Raw genomic sequence first — 15,811 nt, 5'->3', positions numbered from 1 at the left:
TTTCTAAAACATTCCATCAGGACACCTGGGTGACTCAGTCAGTTGAACATCTGACTCTTGTTTTCAACTCAGGTCATGACCTCGGGGTCATTGGGTTCCACATTGGGCTCCACAGTCAGCAAGAGTCTGTTTGAGATTCTCTGTCTCCCTCTTCCCTCTACCCCTCCCCTCCACCCACTCTCTAAGTAAATTAATAAATGAGGTCTTTCTAAAAGGGTCAAATAAAAAATACAATGGGGGCGCCTGGGTGGCTCAGTGGATTAAAGCCTCTGCCTTCGACTCGGGTCATGATCCCAGGGTCCTGGGATCGAACCCCGCATTGGGCTCTCTGCTCCGCATAGAGCTGGCCTCCCTTTCTCTCTGCCTGCTTCTCTGCCTACTTGTGATCTCTGTCTGTCAAATAAATAAATATTTTTTTAAAAAATACAATACTCCATCTTACCATACATAGGCATCTTACCACACAGAGGCAGTGTCCTAGAATTCTGGTGCCATTTATATGAGGAAATACTACCAATAATTTAATAGGCCATTGGGAAAGAACGTAATCCATGACAAGAGTGGTGACCTAACCATGAGTTCATCCCAGACGCCCAATCCTATCATCCTCTAATCCCTATCAATCCTCTAAATCCCTCTGCAAAACGGAAATTTTCAGATTTGGATGTTGATCAGCAAGGGAAGCAGTACTGAAGTTTGAAAACCTTTCATTTCCTAAAGCTGGAAGACTCTTTCTTCAAGCTTTGCGCAGTGGCCCTGAGTCCAGGGTCTGAGAGATGGCGCCCTGTCTCTTTCTCCCATTGTCTTAGGTCCTCAGCCCGAGTGCTTCCTGAAAGTGAGAGGGAAGCCTTGCAAGGGGCTGTGGGCTGTGGTTATGCGGCGTCCTGTTTAAAGGCACTGACACAGAACTGGTTCTCCTCTGTCTGCCTGCCATGTCTGAAGTAGAAACCACAGGGAACGGAGGCTGTCGACATGGACGACATTCAAGATGCTGACCAACTCGACCATTTCATGTTGTCTTACGCCTCTTCTGGAGTATATGATTCATCCTTTCTGGTCATACTCTCTCATTCTGCCGTGGCCATGTGTTCCTGATACGATTGACCTTATCCCACAGGGAGTAGCCCTTACAGACAAGTCTGCATGTCAGTATCTCTCCTTCCTAAAAACATCAATTCCTATAGATGCCCACTCTGGCGGCACCACTATTCTCTCCTCCTTGTCAGATTCTGGACCAGCTATCGTGGACAACTTTTTCAGTAAACGGGCCTACCTGGGAAGTTTTCAGACACCTGCACTTTTAAAGAATTTATAAACACAACACTGTCATGTAGAAAGGTCTTGTAGACTAGAAGAAAACTGATTTATGTGACGTAAATAAAATGATTAAAAACTTTAGCTCAACTTTTGAACCCCTCAGGTAGCATTTAGGACGGTAGTCGGTAGAGTATGTCTGAATGGTTTGCAAATCTGCCCCCAAACAAGGAAATATTGCCATCGAAATCACAGGAACTAGCAACCTGAAAGGGTAAAAGTTTAGACACTGGCCTTCAAACATAAGTGAAGATAAATTAAATGTATCATCATATACTTAACACCTTATCTTCTCATCAACCCCAATATGGCATTTTGTTTTCAAAAACCTTTTCCGATAAAAAGGCAACATTATCCCTGTTTTCCTGATTGGAAAATCCGAACCCTCAGGCTAATCTGGGCTAACAAGGGCCTGGTTAAAATTTTAGATCATCTGAATGCAACTCTAGCACTGTTTTTGTGCACAAAGGATTTTTCAAATTCTGTACACAGCCTATGACTCTGATGAAGACATGATTTGGAAAGGTTTTTGGTTTGAAAATCTGTGTGGTAACTATGGGGGACTAAGATTTCTGGTTACACAGACAAGATAGAGAATTCTGTATAGTTTTAAGGTAAATGACAAACCCCTATTGCAGAGCTTTGTTTAACAAAGCCCCAAATGACCTGTGCCCTCCTTAGAGGCACTCTACTCCAGCGTTTCTACTCCAGAGAGTTTTATTCTGTTTACTTAAATCACCCCATGACTTGAGGTGCCTGGTGGGTTAAGCAACCGGCTCTTGATTTCGGCTTAGGTCATGATCTCACTGTTGTGAGATCAAGTCCTGCATCGGGCCCCATCCTGGGTATGGAGTCTGCTTAAGATTCTCTCTCTCCCTCTTCCACTGTCCCTCCCCTCCCTGTCTTTCTCTGTCTGTCTGTCTGTCTCTCTCTCAATAAATAAACACCCCTGACTCCACATTATATTTAACATCAAGTCCCATAACGTGATCTCAGTCATGACAGAGTCTTCCTTCCAGAATCATGGCTGTTGTATCTGTCTGCTTTGCAGTTTCCTACATGCTGCTCTGCCATCATTGAGGCAGATTTTTATTGTAGAAGGTGATTCTCAGACTTATCAGATGAACACGAACCTTCTTGTCCCTCTTACCATGGTTGTCTTCTCTGTGATTCACAAAGACTCACTTTCCTCATAAAGCTGTGAGAGACACTCCTCCTTGTCTATCTACCCACCAATTTCATTCACACTCACACACTTTGAAGCTTTGGAGTCACTAAAAATGATGACGACTTGGGTGGGGCTTTCAAGTCTCTCTTAGCCAGTTACTCACAAGCTCACAAACTTCTCCGTGCCTTGCAAGTCTTAAGTGGCTTGTGTTTCAGAGGATAGCCCATTTCCATCTGGAGACTGAAAGGGAATCCATCACAGATTTCAATGAAATCGCCTCCACTCTGCACCACAAACATACACATACACATATGTCTGTGAGTGCGCACACACACACACACACACACAAGTATACACACAAATTCCCTCACAACCTTAAAGGTAAATAAAGCTGGCTACCCCCGGAATATATGCAACAAAGATGTCAAATGGATGTGCACTTCCTATTTACGTTTTCTTTGAAAACATATTCCATCCATCCCGTGCACCTGATTGCCCATTATATTCATCCAGGAGAATTATACTTAGCTCTGTTCGTTTCATATCTCCTAAGAAATCCATGGATCTCTTACCATCTGGTAGAAGAAATCCCATTCTAGCATTACTTTCGATGGGTCACTAGGCCCTAACAATAAACCAGCCAACAAGTGTGCTAGTTAGTTAATTATAACAGTCTGTTTGCACAGCCACAGCCTTGAAACTAACATCTCAGTCCAGAGTACAGCAGTGAGGGTCTGCCCCATGCGTAGAACTTTCTCACCCATTCCTGAAGACTCTGAGAAACTACGTTTACGAAGCAAGAAGGTGCATGCTTTTGAATGGGAGCTCTTACTCTGGACAGTCTGAAGCTAGTCATAAATTAATACGCTTTGAGCTCCATTTGGTCACACAGTCTTGGAGCACTGAGCTTCTCTGGATTTCTCTGGAACATAAAAGCATTGCTGAAAATCAGCATGGCTGCCTTTCCTTTTTAGTATCTTGTCCTAATACATATATAAAAGTTCGCCCAGTGTTTTCTGATGTGAAGGCCTTGCTTACAGAGTAACCGGCCTCATACATAATCTGAGGCAGGCCCTTTCAGGGCACATAGAACATTTAGAAAGATGAACATGATTTAACTCTCTGCACGATGCACTTATGCTGGTTTCCAAAGTACATCTCTGGGCTTTATTCAGGAGAAATCAACCATTAGTGCCTCAAACCCTGGTAAACTATGGAAACAGATAAATTAAAATTTTAATTTATTTTTTTAATTTCTTTAATTTTTTAAATTTTTTTAATTTAAAAAGAAGTGTTCGGGCATACCAAAAATCCTAAAACTCAGACGTAAATGTCATCATATCCCCACCAAGATTCGAAGAGGTAGGATTTCCACTAAGATTATTTTAGAAGATTCCATAAATAAAATAATCCACAATTTAATTAAATAATTCAAGAAGCAAATATTCTGTACTACATTTAAGATCACTTAGATGTACACATCACAATATAGATTACATTATTTTTACAGACGTAACATAGACTCAGCAGTTCTTAGAGCTGCTTCTTAGAATGTATGGAGATAATTATGCATAAAATATATTTCAGGATTAATAAATCTGTTCTATACTTTCCAAGTTCTCTAGGAGAGTGCATTCAAATTCAAGAGTTAATGAAACAGAATGGATAAAATCATGAGCTTTTTTTTTTTTTTTAATCCAGAAGGAAAATTAGAAATCATCTAGGCCTGCTTCTCCTGATACAGCTAAGGACACAGACATCCCAAGTGACTTGCCCAAAGCCACACAGCAGATTGTAAGGATCCAAGTGGTCAGTCCAGGACCTCATGACTGTTTGCCAAAAAAAATCAACTACGAAAATAATGAGTTACTTCATTTTACACATTCATTAAGAAAACAGCTTGTCCTCTTGGTTTTGGTTGAAGTCATATAGGACTCTGAGGCAGAAGAGAGGTTCCTTCTAGGATGCACTGGAAAGAACCAGCAGTGAGCTCTCAAGCTGCTCGTCTGCCCACAGGATAACACTAAGGCTCCAAACCCCTTGCCAGTCTATGCAGTGACAGTCAGTGCTAATGAGAATTATACTTGTCTAGAACAAGAAAAAGAGGTCTTTGAAGAGCATTTGTTACTAATAAACACAGGATTCTCCAGCCCAGTGATCTCCTCTCCTCTTCCTCCCCTACAGGAGACAACTCATTTTGTCCATTTGGCTCCCTGGGGGTGCAATTTTTATGATCTATTTTCTCACTTTTCACCCCAACCACACCCCACTTGGACTCACTAAACTACTTCTCAGATTATTCTTTCAACTTTCTGGCATGACTCAAAAAGCAACTTACTTGAGGCGAGGAAGACCTAGTATTCCCTCAACATATATACCATGACTTGGTTAACAAAAGTTCATGCTGGCTCAGTGGAGACAGGTGATTGTCTTTTAGATCAGTCAGGTCAAAAAATACAGAGAAATTCAAAATCCGCAGGAAGGCAGACAAACATGCTGAGATGTCAGAGAAAGTCAAGAAAATATTGCCCCCTAGAGTACCCATTACTTAATATGTAATTTTTATTTATAAAACCATCAGCAGCTCCAATTTCCAGGAAATTAACCAACTCATTACTTAAGACCTGGTCAGTTAAGCCCCCTCGGTCTGCACAAGGAGCTCCTTTATAAGAATTCCCACACTGCTTACGGCACAGTGTATTGTAAAAGGAAACTCTTTCACTTTGGTTCTATTAGTTAAGTCAAGGTACACTGTTAAAACTTACCTGCCCTTAGGCCAAAAGAGAAAACTGGGTACAAGTCAATCCTGGGAGCTCTTCAAAGCATCTCCTCTCTCTCATATTTTTCCTATGCTAGGTAAATCATAATCTCATAGTCTTAAATTCTAAAGTCTCAGAAAGATAGTTTACTGCCTTTTGCTCACTGACACCCCCTCTTTCAATTTTTTTTGGTAGATCATTAGTTTCTGGAGACAAATTCTACATCCTATGTCACGTGACAATAAATCAAAGTCATGTCTCTCCAATATTAAACCAGCACCTGTTCCCACCACTTCTCTCTCAGCCTTGTCTGCTAACGAGAGTTTTAATTTTATCTTAAGATGTGTAAGTTTCAGAGTACAAAGATTGAAATAGCCTGTTGTCACGGAGCAAGCCTACATGTTCTTGTAATCAAAACCACATTCTCTCACCTGAATTAAACACAGAGCTATTTTTACTCCGAAGAAATCTAGGACTCAGTTAGTTACACTGCAAGGTTAGCTTAAAGATGCATTTCGTGAGCAGCTCACATGGACTGTCCAGCGCCTAGTATTTTAAAAGGACTGACAGGGCCAGCAGTTGTCACACTTACCTGTAGGAGGGCCTTCATCCCAACCTTCTGCCCTCTTTATTCGATTTGCTGTGAATCCTAAGCAGATATTGACTCCGACAGCAAAAGTGAACAGGGATATTACCTAAGGGAATAAGGAGATTGAGGTGTCAAGCCAATGAGTCAGATGTCACGAAGGCAAATGAAAGGACTTTAACATCACCACCCTACCCTATGACTTCCGAAATGCACCACAAAGCGCTGTCTTCCGTTTTAAAACAAAAAGAAAAAAAAAATCCCAAATCAGGAACCAGTTCTCCCCTGAAGTCCTTCCCCAGCGGAGCCGTAATCTCTCCTACCTGATAGGGCCGGCCCGGGCTTCTCCTGGCCATGGCCGAGGGTTCTTGGAAAGCCTTCCGCAGTGCGTTCTCTTTTGCCTACACTGAATGCACTGCTTTTTGGGGCTCTGAGTCCAGTCTATTAACTACAAGTAATCCCACCTGGGAGGTTGACAGCCTCCTCTGATTTGTCCGGAGCTTGATTTCATCACGATTGGTTCACAAATAGCAGTTCTGAGCCCGAGAGGCTTGAAACATCCCTCTCCTTCTCTCCACCCCCTTATCGGTCCCGCCCCTAACACACACACACACACACACACACACACACTTTCATGTGGTTTCCTCTGGTAACATGAGGGTTTCTTATGTTGCTGTGGTTAATAACAGTGCATGTTCATTTTCCTTCCCTCACAAAAACATGGGTTTTTTAAAAAAAGAAACCAAATGTATTTGATCCGATCAAAATGAAACAGAGCTGCAAAAGGGTTTCCACCAGCTTTAAGCTTTTAAGGTTTACAATGTCGTTATTCAATGGACTCAACCTCACGGCTTTATTTAAAACACACACACACACACACACACACACACACACACACACGGAAAGTTTTATAATTTATAAACCTAACAACTTTCCCTGTCTTTCCCATTTATTTATTTTCTCTGGCAGTTTAAATGACCCTGTCCCTACTGACACATTCTCAGCTACTCCCGACTACTCAAATATTTCTCACGATAAAATCTCCCAAGATTGTAACTAAACACCAGAGATAGCATTATTTTTCCTCGTGGTATTGTTAGCATTTAAAGAAGTAACTTTTATCAAAATGCTGGGAATGCCAGCTAAGCAGCAGAGAGTCCTTCTGCCCTGTGAGGAAGGACAAAATAACTTCAGCCTGTCTTTTCTTCCTGAAAAAATACTGTCAGCTTGGTTTTTATTTGGAGGGGGAGGGGAGAGGCGGGGAGGGCGAAGGGGGAGGGGCTGATGGGGAAGCTTTATTAGTGATTGAATTTAGGAAGGAAATCCCAAAGGCAGCAAGAAGTTAGCTTCAAAAACTGTTCCCCTGATTATTTCCCAGTTGTGCTGTCCTCTAGCCCTCCCGAATGCTGTCCTCTAAAGCCGTCGTACATGTTAAAATGTTAAGTTTCTTTAGGAAGCATTTGGCAACCAGGAGGCTTCTGAAAGAAAACAAGGTCTATAAATCTGAAAGTTATTTAAATATTGTCTGCTTTTAGGATTCAGAGGAGGGAAGAAGGCTTGCCTTCGGTTTCCCTCGCGCCCGGGGGGGGGGGGGGAGAACCATCAATCTCAGCTGAGCATATGTGTGTACATTAACAAATACAGCACTTAGCATGCAACAGATTGCCAACCAGGCAGTAGCTCTGCTCAAATCAAACACGAGAGCACAAAAGCAAGACCTTGTTTACTGTGGATTGCACAGTAGGCCTGGGTTTCATTATATATTCTGAATTCAGTAACAGCTAATTGAGAAAAGGAAAACACACTGCCAAACTTCAAGTTGCCTTTCTAGAATCCGTTCAGCTTTGTACTCTCGCAGAGAGGGCAGGCTTATGGATTTTTCTCCAGAAGTCCCTTGCTTTAGTTTTGGTGCCATACTGAGATGATCTGGAATCGGGTATTCAGCAAGGCTTACCAGCGATGTTCGCCCGGTGTAAGAGTCCTCTACTCCTCAGGTTCAAGTTCAAGGTGCAGGCTTGCTTTTTACAGCAGAAAACGATACACGGAAAAGGAAAAGCTCAAGGCAAACCTGGGATTGCCTCGCATTGTATGCCAACGGTGTTCCAATTGTTCCCCCCAAACCCTGCTTCCCCTTCTCTCTAACCTCTCTGGCCCTTGCCAACAACTTCAGATTCTGTCTGACATTTGATTATAGAAACCCAGCTTGAGGATAATGAAGGCTCCCCTTGGGGGGGGGGGGAACTCAGAAGCTGAACATGATCCATTAATTTTTTTTGACATGCAGCAAAGCTGTGCAGAGAAAAAGTCTTAAATGTAATAGTCGATCCATAATTGGCTTCTGTACAGCACTTGTTACCAATTATCTAAGAGGACTGAGCTCAGGCATTATTTCCATCAACCGTTCTGTCAAGGAGTTTTGTCTTCAGGTCATTGTGCACACGGAACCCATTAAAACACACATATTCACAAGTGCACACGTGCACACATATGTACACACACACACACACCCCATCTAACCATACATAGTTAAACAGAATTTTATTACAAGACATCATGATGAATTACCTCTCAGGGGGATGACCGAAGTCCCCACCTCAGGCATCAAATCGACTACAAAATACAATTACGTTTCATTATCAAAAACAGAAAACCCAAAAAATCTGGAAAAGCGTACCATAGGTCTAGAAACTCAACCAAGTGACTGGAATGTGGTCCCAAACCTTCTGATAACACAACCCAATCAAGAAAGTCTACCTAGGGGTGCCTGGGTGGCTCAGTGGGTTAGGGTCTCTGCCTTCAGCTCAGGTCATGATCCCGGGGTCCTGGGATGGAGCCCCGCATCTGGCTCTCTGCTCCGCAGGGAGCCTGCTTCCTCCTCTCTCTCTGCCTGCTTCTCTGCCTAGTTGTGATTTCTCTCTGTCAAATAAATAAAATATTTTTAAAAAAAAGAAAGTCTACCTAACCTGGTAGTTTAAGATTCTGGAATAACACCCACCGTGGCTGGGTCAGTAAACAAGAAAGTGTAGGAGAAAGACTCAAAGTAACTTCCAGAATGCTTATCAATCCAGCCATATGTCAGAGAACACTGCCCCCTGGCAGAAAAAAAAAAAAACAAAAAACAAAAAAACCAGAACTATACCAAATCTTGCGACAGACTCAGGCCTTAGTAATCACTCTGTGGTTCTCAAGCTTTATTGGGCATTAGAATCAGGCCAGGATTTGTGGCCTGCTCCCCAAGATTTGGATTCACCCCTATGGGTATAGAGGGCAAGGCGAAGAAACGAGGATTCTAGAGGCCAGGCAAGAACTTTGCAGTAGTTTATTCTGACACAAGTAATGTCAGAAACACATTGAGAGAACAGAGAAGTGGAATAAATTATTCTGAGTTAATTGGTTTATGTCCTGTGTGTTGAATTGCTTGGTCTCCTTCATCATGTCATTTTCATGCATGATGAGGAGCATTCCCTATTAAGTGGACATAAAAGTCAAGAGTTCTTTATGACACACCATGGCTGTTCCTCCATGGGAATCATCTCCAAACTGTAAGCAGCAGAACAGAATTTTATTTACTTTGCTGGTGGCACAAAGCGGCAGTGTATGTGTTGCCTGATCGCGATACAGTAGTTGCATTTATACTAACCAACGCACAGTCTATCTTTCATGAAATGGTTCTGTGAATCCTTGTTCCCGAGCCCTGATGAAGGTAAGAGGGCTTGAGGTTCGTAGTGAGATTCGAAAGATACATAATTGAAGGTTGTCATTCTTGCCTGCTGTGGTAATTATGGAATGTTCATGAACTGATTCAGCCTTTATCGACAACCACTTTCTCGTGATGCAGAATTAACTGCATCGTGGCGTCTTGACTGCAACTTGACCCTATTCTTGGAATTCCCTTAGAAGTCGGTGTTGGGCAGTTACTGACCACCTGATTTTTCAGCGGTATCTCTTGGCATAAATACAGCACATATGCTCAGAAAGTACGAAAAGAGCAGCCACGTGTCTTCTCCCTATTTTATTTTAAAGGTTTTTTTTTAAGATTTTATTTATTTATTTGACAGAGAGAGATCACAAGTAGACAGAGAGGCAGGCAGAGAGAGAGAGAGGGAAGCAGGCTCCCTGCTGAGCAGAGAGCCCGATGCGGGGCTCAATCCCAGGACCCTGAGATCATGACCTGAGCCGAAGGCAGCGGCTTAACCCACTGAGCCACTCAGGCGCCCCCTCCCTATTTTATTTTAAAACTCTCTGAGCTGAGTCTTGTTTTTAAATTCTGCTGTGGTTGCCAGCTGTTAGAAAATTCAGGAGAAAAACAGGATAGCAGTCTTAGTGAAAGGGGTTTACCAATCTAAATTGAGCAAAAAATTATGGTGGCTAATGGAGGAGCGAGCGGGCACAATTGCTCCCACAAGTCGGGACAGCAGATGTGTACAAAGCAGACACCACTTAAGATTCTAAACCACCGATGCAAGGTTTTATGGGTAATCTATGGCCTCAGGGGGTTCTCCAGTGGAGAAATAACACACATCTATTCAAATGCGAACAGGACTTATGTTATTAGTTATTATACCATTGAAAGCTGAAATCAACACTGGCACATCTTTCAATGACCACAATTTATATAGTAAATCTCTATGCATGACACTTATTTCCAGTGGAATCTAAGCATGCACACACACACCAGAACAATCTCTTTCCTCTAAGAATCTTCATTCATTGCACAAATATTCATTAGCTTCCACTGAGTGCCAAGCACTGTTCTGGGCACTAGGAGTATATGGGGAGTTGAACCAAGCATAGCCCCCTGACCACCCTAAAATCAATCAAACAGACACAGAAATGAAAGCAAAATTGCACCTGGCTATGTATAGAAATGCAGAGGTAAATGTGGCTATGAGAGCATATAATTTTGCATTGATCTAGTTAGGAGGCTCATGGAAGACTTTGTGGGGTATCAGTGGGGTGGAGATGTGCAGGGTAAGTGGGACCAATGAGGTAAGAGAAGAGAAGATATTAGACAGAGCTAACGGGATGGGCAAAGCTTCTGGGTAGGGTGGAGGCCCAGCGCACCCACGATACAGAAAGACGGCTAGCTGGTCGACCAGAGCAGCAAAGCCAAAGTGAGCGTGGCACACAATGACCGGGGGGTTAGTTAGCAGGGGCCAGCTTGGGCGGGGGGGGGGGGGGCTTCATCTGCCATGTAGGGTGTTATTGTCCTGACCCTACAAGCAATGGAAAACCACAGAAGGGCTTATGCAGGTGAAAGTTTACTCAGATTTGAAGACGATCTCTGTACAGTGTAGATGGGAAGTGGAGGGAGTCAAAGACAGATCCCATCAATCAGCTGGGAGTGACGGAGCTAGTAACAACCTGCACCAACCCAGGCCGTAGGGTGGGGACGGAGAACACTGGGAGAGTTGGGGAAAGACCCGTCAATGGACTGAGTGCAAGGAACGAGGCAAGGGAAGGTGTGAAGTGTGACTCCTGAGGGAATGAAGCTGGAATTGGGTGGCGATGACCAAGGACACAGAGCTCTCAGGAAAGTCGCTCCTTCAGTGCTAACTGGATTAGCAAACAGACGTGGAGATAAGCACCCACTTGCTAACACTCCAGAATTAGTTCAAATGAAGGGATATGGCTAATAGCTTTAACACATGTGTCCATAGTTGTAAAAAATCACCTAAGGCGGGTTGCGTTAAAGTTACCTCGGACTTTAAATACTGAAGATACATGCATTCATGGTTGAGGTTCAAAAGGAACTGCTGCCAGGAAAACTCCACTCTGTTGCTAGCTCTAGCTCTAGCTCGTAATACAAACATTCTAAAACATAGAAGTCAGTTTGTCTACTTGTTCTCAGCTACTCACAAAGCTTATGCTCAGTTTCCAGGTGCGTGGAGGAAGGACATAACAAATGGGCAAGATGGCTCCCCCGTGCGTGCAGGAGCTCCGTGCAGCCTGCGTGCAGGTTCCGTGGGCGTGTCGGCTCTGTACTGAGCGCTGTGGAACGCACTGCACGTATGGCTGCGTGTGCGACTGCAGAAAAGACGTCCACCCCCGAGCTGAAGGCTCAACCTTTGCCTTCCCGTCTCCCACCCCAGCAGGCTACAAAGCTGGTGGCCATTCCACTTGCAGATGAAGAAATGTAAGATCCAAAATTAAGTAACATCTCCAAGACAGGTCCAGGAACCAGGTGCCCTAAGCCAGCTTCATTCCCTCTCCCATTCTAGCATGACGTCCCTCTGTTACACCACATGAGGGCCTCGACTCTACACATGCAGAATGCAGCTGCCTAGACAATGCGCTCACCTCCCAAGTTCACTCCTTCTCAAGAAAACCTCCTGCAATCCCTCCGTCTCTTGTTCCTTATCAGATACCAAGTCTATGGGTTCTAAATATTGATTCCAGCTATTACCATCCTTTCTCAGAGCTGGCTGAGTGTTACTAATATTTTAGATATCCCCCTCATCTTTATTCTTCGGGACACGCATGGGCAGTTTGTCTCATGCAAATGGTTTTACCTGTTTGCACCTTCTGTCCCCTTCAAACACCCTTTCTTTGAGACCTCTTTTTTTTTTATATATAAGATTTATTTATTTGTTTGAAAAAGAGAGCATGAGCAGGAGGAGCAGAGGGAGTGGGAGAGAATCTCAAGCGGACTCCATGCTGAGTGCAAAGCCCCAGGGAGGTTTTGACTCTGAGATCACCACGTGAGCTGAAGCCTAGAGTCTGCTGCTTAACCCACTGCACCACCCAGGTGACCCGAGTGGTGGTCATTAATTAAGCCTCTCTTAATTCATTCCCATTAAGTGCCCAGAGAGGCCGGCATAAAATGCAAATCTGCTGATTTTCCTCCCAATCTCAAAATCTGCAGCAGTTCTCCAAGTGCGATCCCTGGGCCAGCAGAGTCAGGGTCACCTGGAAATGTATTACAAATGCAAATCCTTAGGTCCTACCTCACGTCCACCTAATCAGAAACTCAGGGGGTTGCGGTGGGTAGAGCCCCCACTCTGTGTTAACAGGCCCCCAGGTGATTCTGCTGCAAGTTTGAGAACCACTGATCTAAAGCATAAAATCCAAACTCCTTGGCAAGGCAAATAGGATTCTAAATCCAAAATTAAGTTCCCCGGATTCAGATCCCAGTTCTACTACTGTTTAACTGTGAGACCTTACATTACCTTCGGCGAACTGCTTCTCCACCCTAAGACTCTGTTTTCTCATCTGTATCCGGCTCATAGGATTCCTAAGAGAATTACGTGGAATAATCTGGGTAAATTGCCTAGCTCAATGCCCGGCACAGAGGAATGTTTAGTAAATGGTAAGTTTTTTTAACTAGAGAAATATTTGTTGTTCCTCGATTTAGGTATGCCCCCTCTCACACATCCATTCTTTAATATAGATTGTTGCTTTGGCCTAGAATGCCCTTCTCCACCAAATCTCCCTGGCAGACTCCAACATATTCATGAAAATTCAGGTCAGGGGTCACTCCTCTGCGAAACCCTCCCTGATTTTGCCTCTCCTATACAGACGAATGGACTCTTCAGCTCTGCTCCCTTATTGCTGATAAATCCCTTTTGAGGCCTCTCTGTCCCTTGTGATCTCTTTGAATTCAGGGACCAGTCATCCTTGCACTCCACAAAGCTTTGCATCTTTCCTGGGACATAACAGGCAGACAATAAACATTTGTTGAAGAAGTACTTGGTGTGCAGAACTTCGAATTGGAACTTCAACTGAACTTCAACCCTTGCTCTCTTACTAACTACTACCTGGGTCGCTTCAAGCCCATGTTTCTGCATCTATAAAGCAGAACTCTTGGGTGAATGTGGTGGTTTGTAACATTTTTAAGCATTAAAACCTTATTTTCAAATAAAATCTCAAAATGAATAGCAACATCTAAATTGGGAGCTGCTCCGCTTTAAGTGGGGGGAGCCAGGATCCTGTCCCACCAGCACCTACCCTTCTCCAGGTTCAAGCTAATTTCCACACAACTCCTCATGCTGTTTTTCAGCTCTGAAGTCCTCTTCTTTCCATGGTGCTCACCCAAATCTCAGTCAACTCATAGACTTTCCCAAGGCTACGGGTTATTAACAAAAATAACGTGCATTCTTACAACACTGAGCTGATGTGAAGACGAACTGATAAGAATGCATATTAAGCAAGTATGTTTGAAACATTGCTTGAAACATAGAAAATGTACAAATATTAGCTATTATTACATACAGGAGGCTAACGAGTACATCTGTTATCATATTCTCAGCATTCAGCAAAGATCCGAGCACATAATAGGTGCTTAGTTGTGACATAGGTTCTAGGAAAATTCCTTTAACTTTTTGAGAGATGATATGTAGCTTAAAGTTGGAAATGTTACAAACCAGACTTGTCACATTCTCCCTGACCTCAAGAGAAAATGAGCAGCTTTTATTTGGCAGAGGGTGGGGTGACCCTGGGGACAGCCTTGAAGGCATGAGTTTGAATTACAATAACAAAGAGCCTCCACTCCGATTGGAAAGCCCCAAGAATTTGAGCTTCAACTCAAGAAATTTGTTTGAACACAAACCTCAAAGGAAGTTTATGTTTGCTACTGGAATGGTATCATCACATGCTTAGCAGCACAATGGTACCCTCTTGGAGAGGAAGCAAAACTGCTCTTTCTGTGATTCCCCCTGCAAGCAAACAAGAGCTAGTAACACCCAACAAACTCAGTACAGAAGGGAATTTCCTCCGCCTGAGAAAAGATTTCTATGAAAACTTACAGCTAACATCATACTTAATGCCGAAAGACTGAATGCTTTCCCTCTCAGATCCAGAACAAGACAAGGATGTCTTTTATCACCACTTCTAGTCAACACTGCACTTCTAGACAGAGCAATTAGGCAAGAAAACAAACAAAAGGCATTCCACTTGGAAAGGAACAAATATAGCTATCTCTATTCACAAGACAACATGAACTTGTATGTAGAAATCTTAATGAATCTATTTTAAAAACTCTTCAAATAGCTAAATTCTGGAAAGTTGCACGATACAAGCTAAATACTATTAAAAATCACTTGTGGGGCACCTGGATGGCTCAGCGGGTTAAAGCCTCTGCCTTCAGCTCAGGTCATGATCCTAGGGTCCTGGGATCGAGCCCCGCATCGGGCTCTCTGCTTAGCTGGGAGCCTGCTTCCTTCTCTCTCTCTCTCCCTGCCTGCCTCTCTGCCTGCTTGTAATCTCTATCTGTCAAATAAATAAATCTTAAAAAAAAAAAAAATCACTTGTGTTTCTGTACACTAGCAATGGGCAATCTAAAATGAAGTTAAGAAGACAATTGCACTCATAACAGTATCAGAAGGTTAAACTACTATGAATCAATTTAACAGAAGAAGTATTAGATTTGTATACTGAAAACTAGAGAATACATTGTGGAAGACCTAAATAAATGGGAAAACACCCATGTTCATAGATTGGATGACATTATTGTCAAGATAGCAAGAACATGGAAAAGGTGGTCCACCGCATGGGAGAAAATATTTGCAAGTCATACATCTACTAAGGGGTTAATACCCTTAATACAAAGAACTCTTGCAACTCAGCAGTTAAAAACACACACACACACAAAAACACATAACCCACATTTTTTAATGGACTAAAATAGACATTTCTAGAAAGAAGACATATAAATGGACAATGAGTACAAGAAAAGATGCTCAACAACACTAGTCATTAGGGAAATGCAAGTTAAAACAACAATAAAATACCACTTCACACCCACTAGGATGGCTAAAATTAAAAACACACAATAACAAGTGTTGGAAAGGATGTGACAATAATTGGAACCCTCATATATTATTGATAGGATTGTAAAATAGTGCAGCCACCTTGGAAAACAGCTTGGTAGTTCCTCAGAATGTTAAACATGGAGTGCCCATATGACCCAGCAATTCCACTCCTAGGTATACCCTAGAGAAATGAAAACATATGCTCATATAAAACCTTGTAGACAAATGTTCATAG

General features: G+C 42.9%; 1 protein-coding gene across 5 annotated transcripts in view; it reads right to left on the bottom strand.

Moving 5' to 3' along the window:
- The window catches only part of ENPP2 (ectonucleotide pyrophosphatase/phosphodiesterase 2), a 111,685-nt gene that overhangs the window by 76,423 nt on the left and 19,451 nt on the right, over positions 1–15,811 (bottom strand). For 4 of the 5 annotated variants that reach the window (XM_045999418.1, XM_045999434.1, XM_045999401.1 and 1 more), the window contains exon 2: positions 5,834–5,936. In XM_045999418.1, coding sequence (XP_045855374.1) covers positions 5,834–5,936 — 103 coding nt within the window. Of the gene's footprint in view, positions 1–5,833; positions 5,937–6,150; positions 6,326–15,811 lie in introns of those variants that run through there. The other variant, XM_045999426.1, reaches the window with a different exon arrangement.

The sequence above is a fragment of the Meles meles genome, chromosome 1 (assembly GCF_922984935.1).
Source record: "Meles meles chromosome 1, mMelMel3.1 paternal haplotype, whole genome shotgun sequence".
Taxonomy (NCBI): domain Eukaryota; kingdom Metazoa; phylum Chordata; class Mammalia; order Carnivora; family Mustelidae; genus Meles; species Meles meles.
This window is presented reverse-complemented; position numbering and strand designations above follow the sequence as displayed.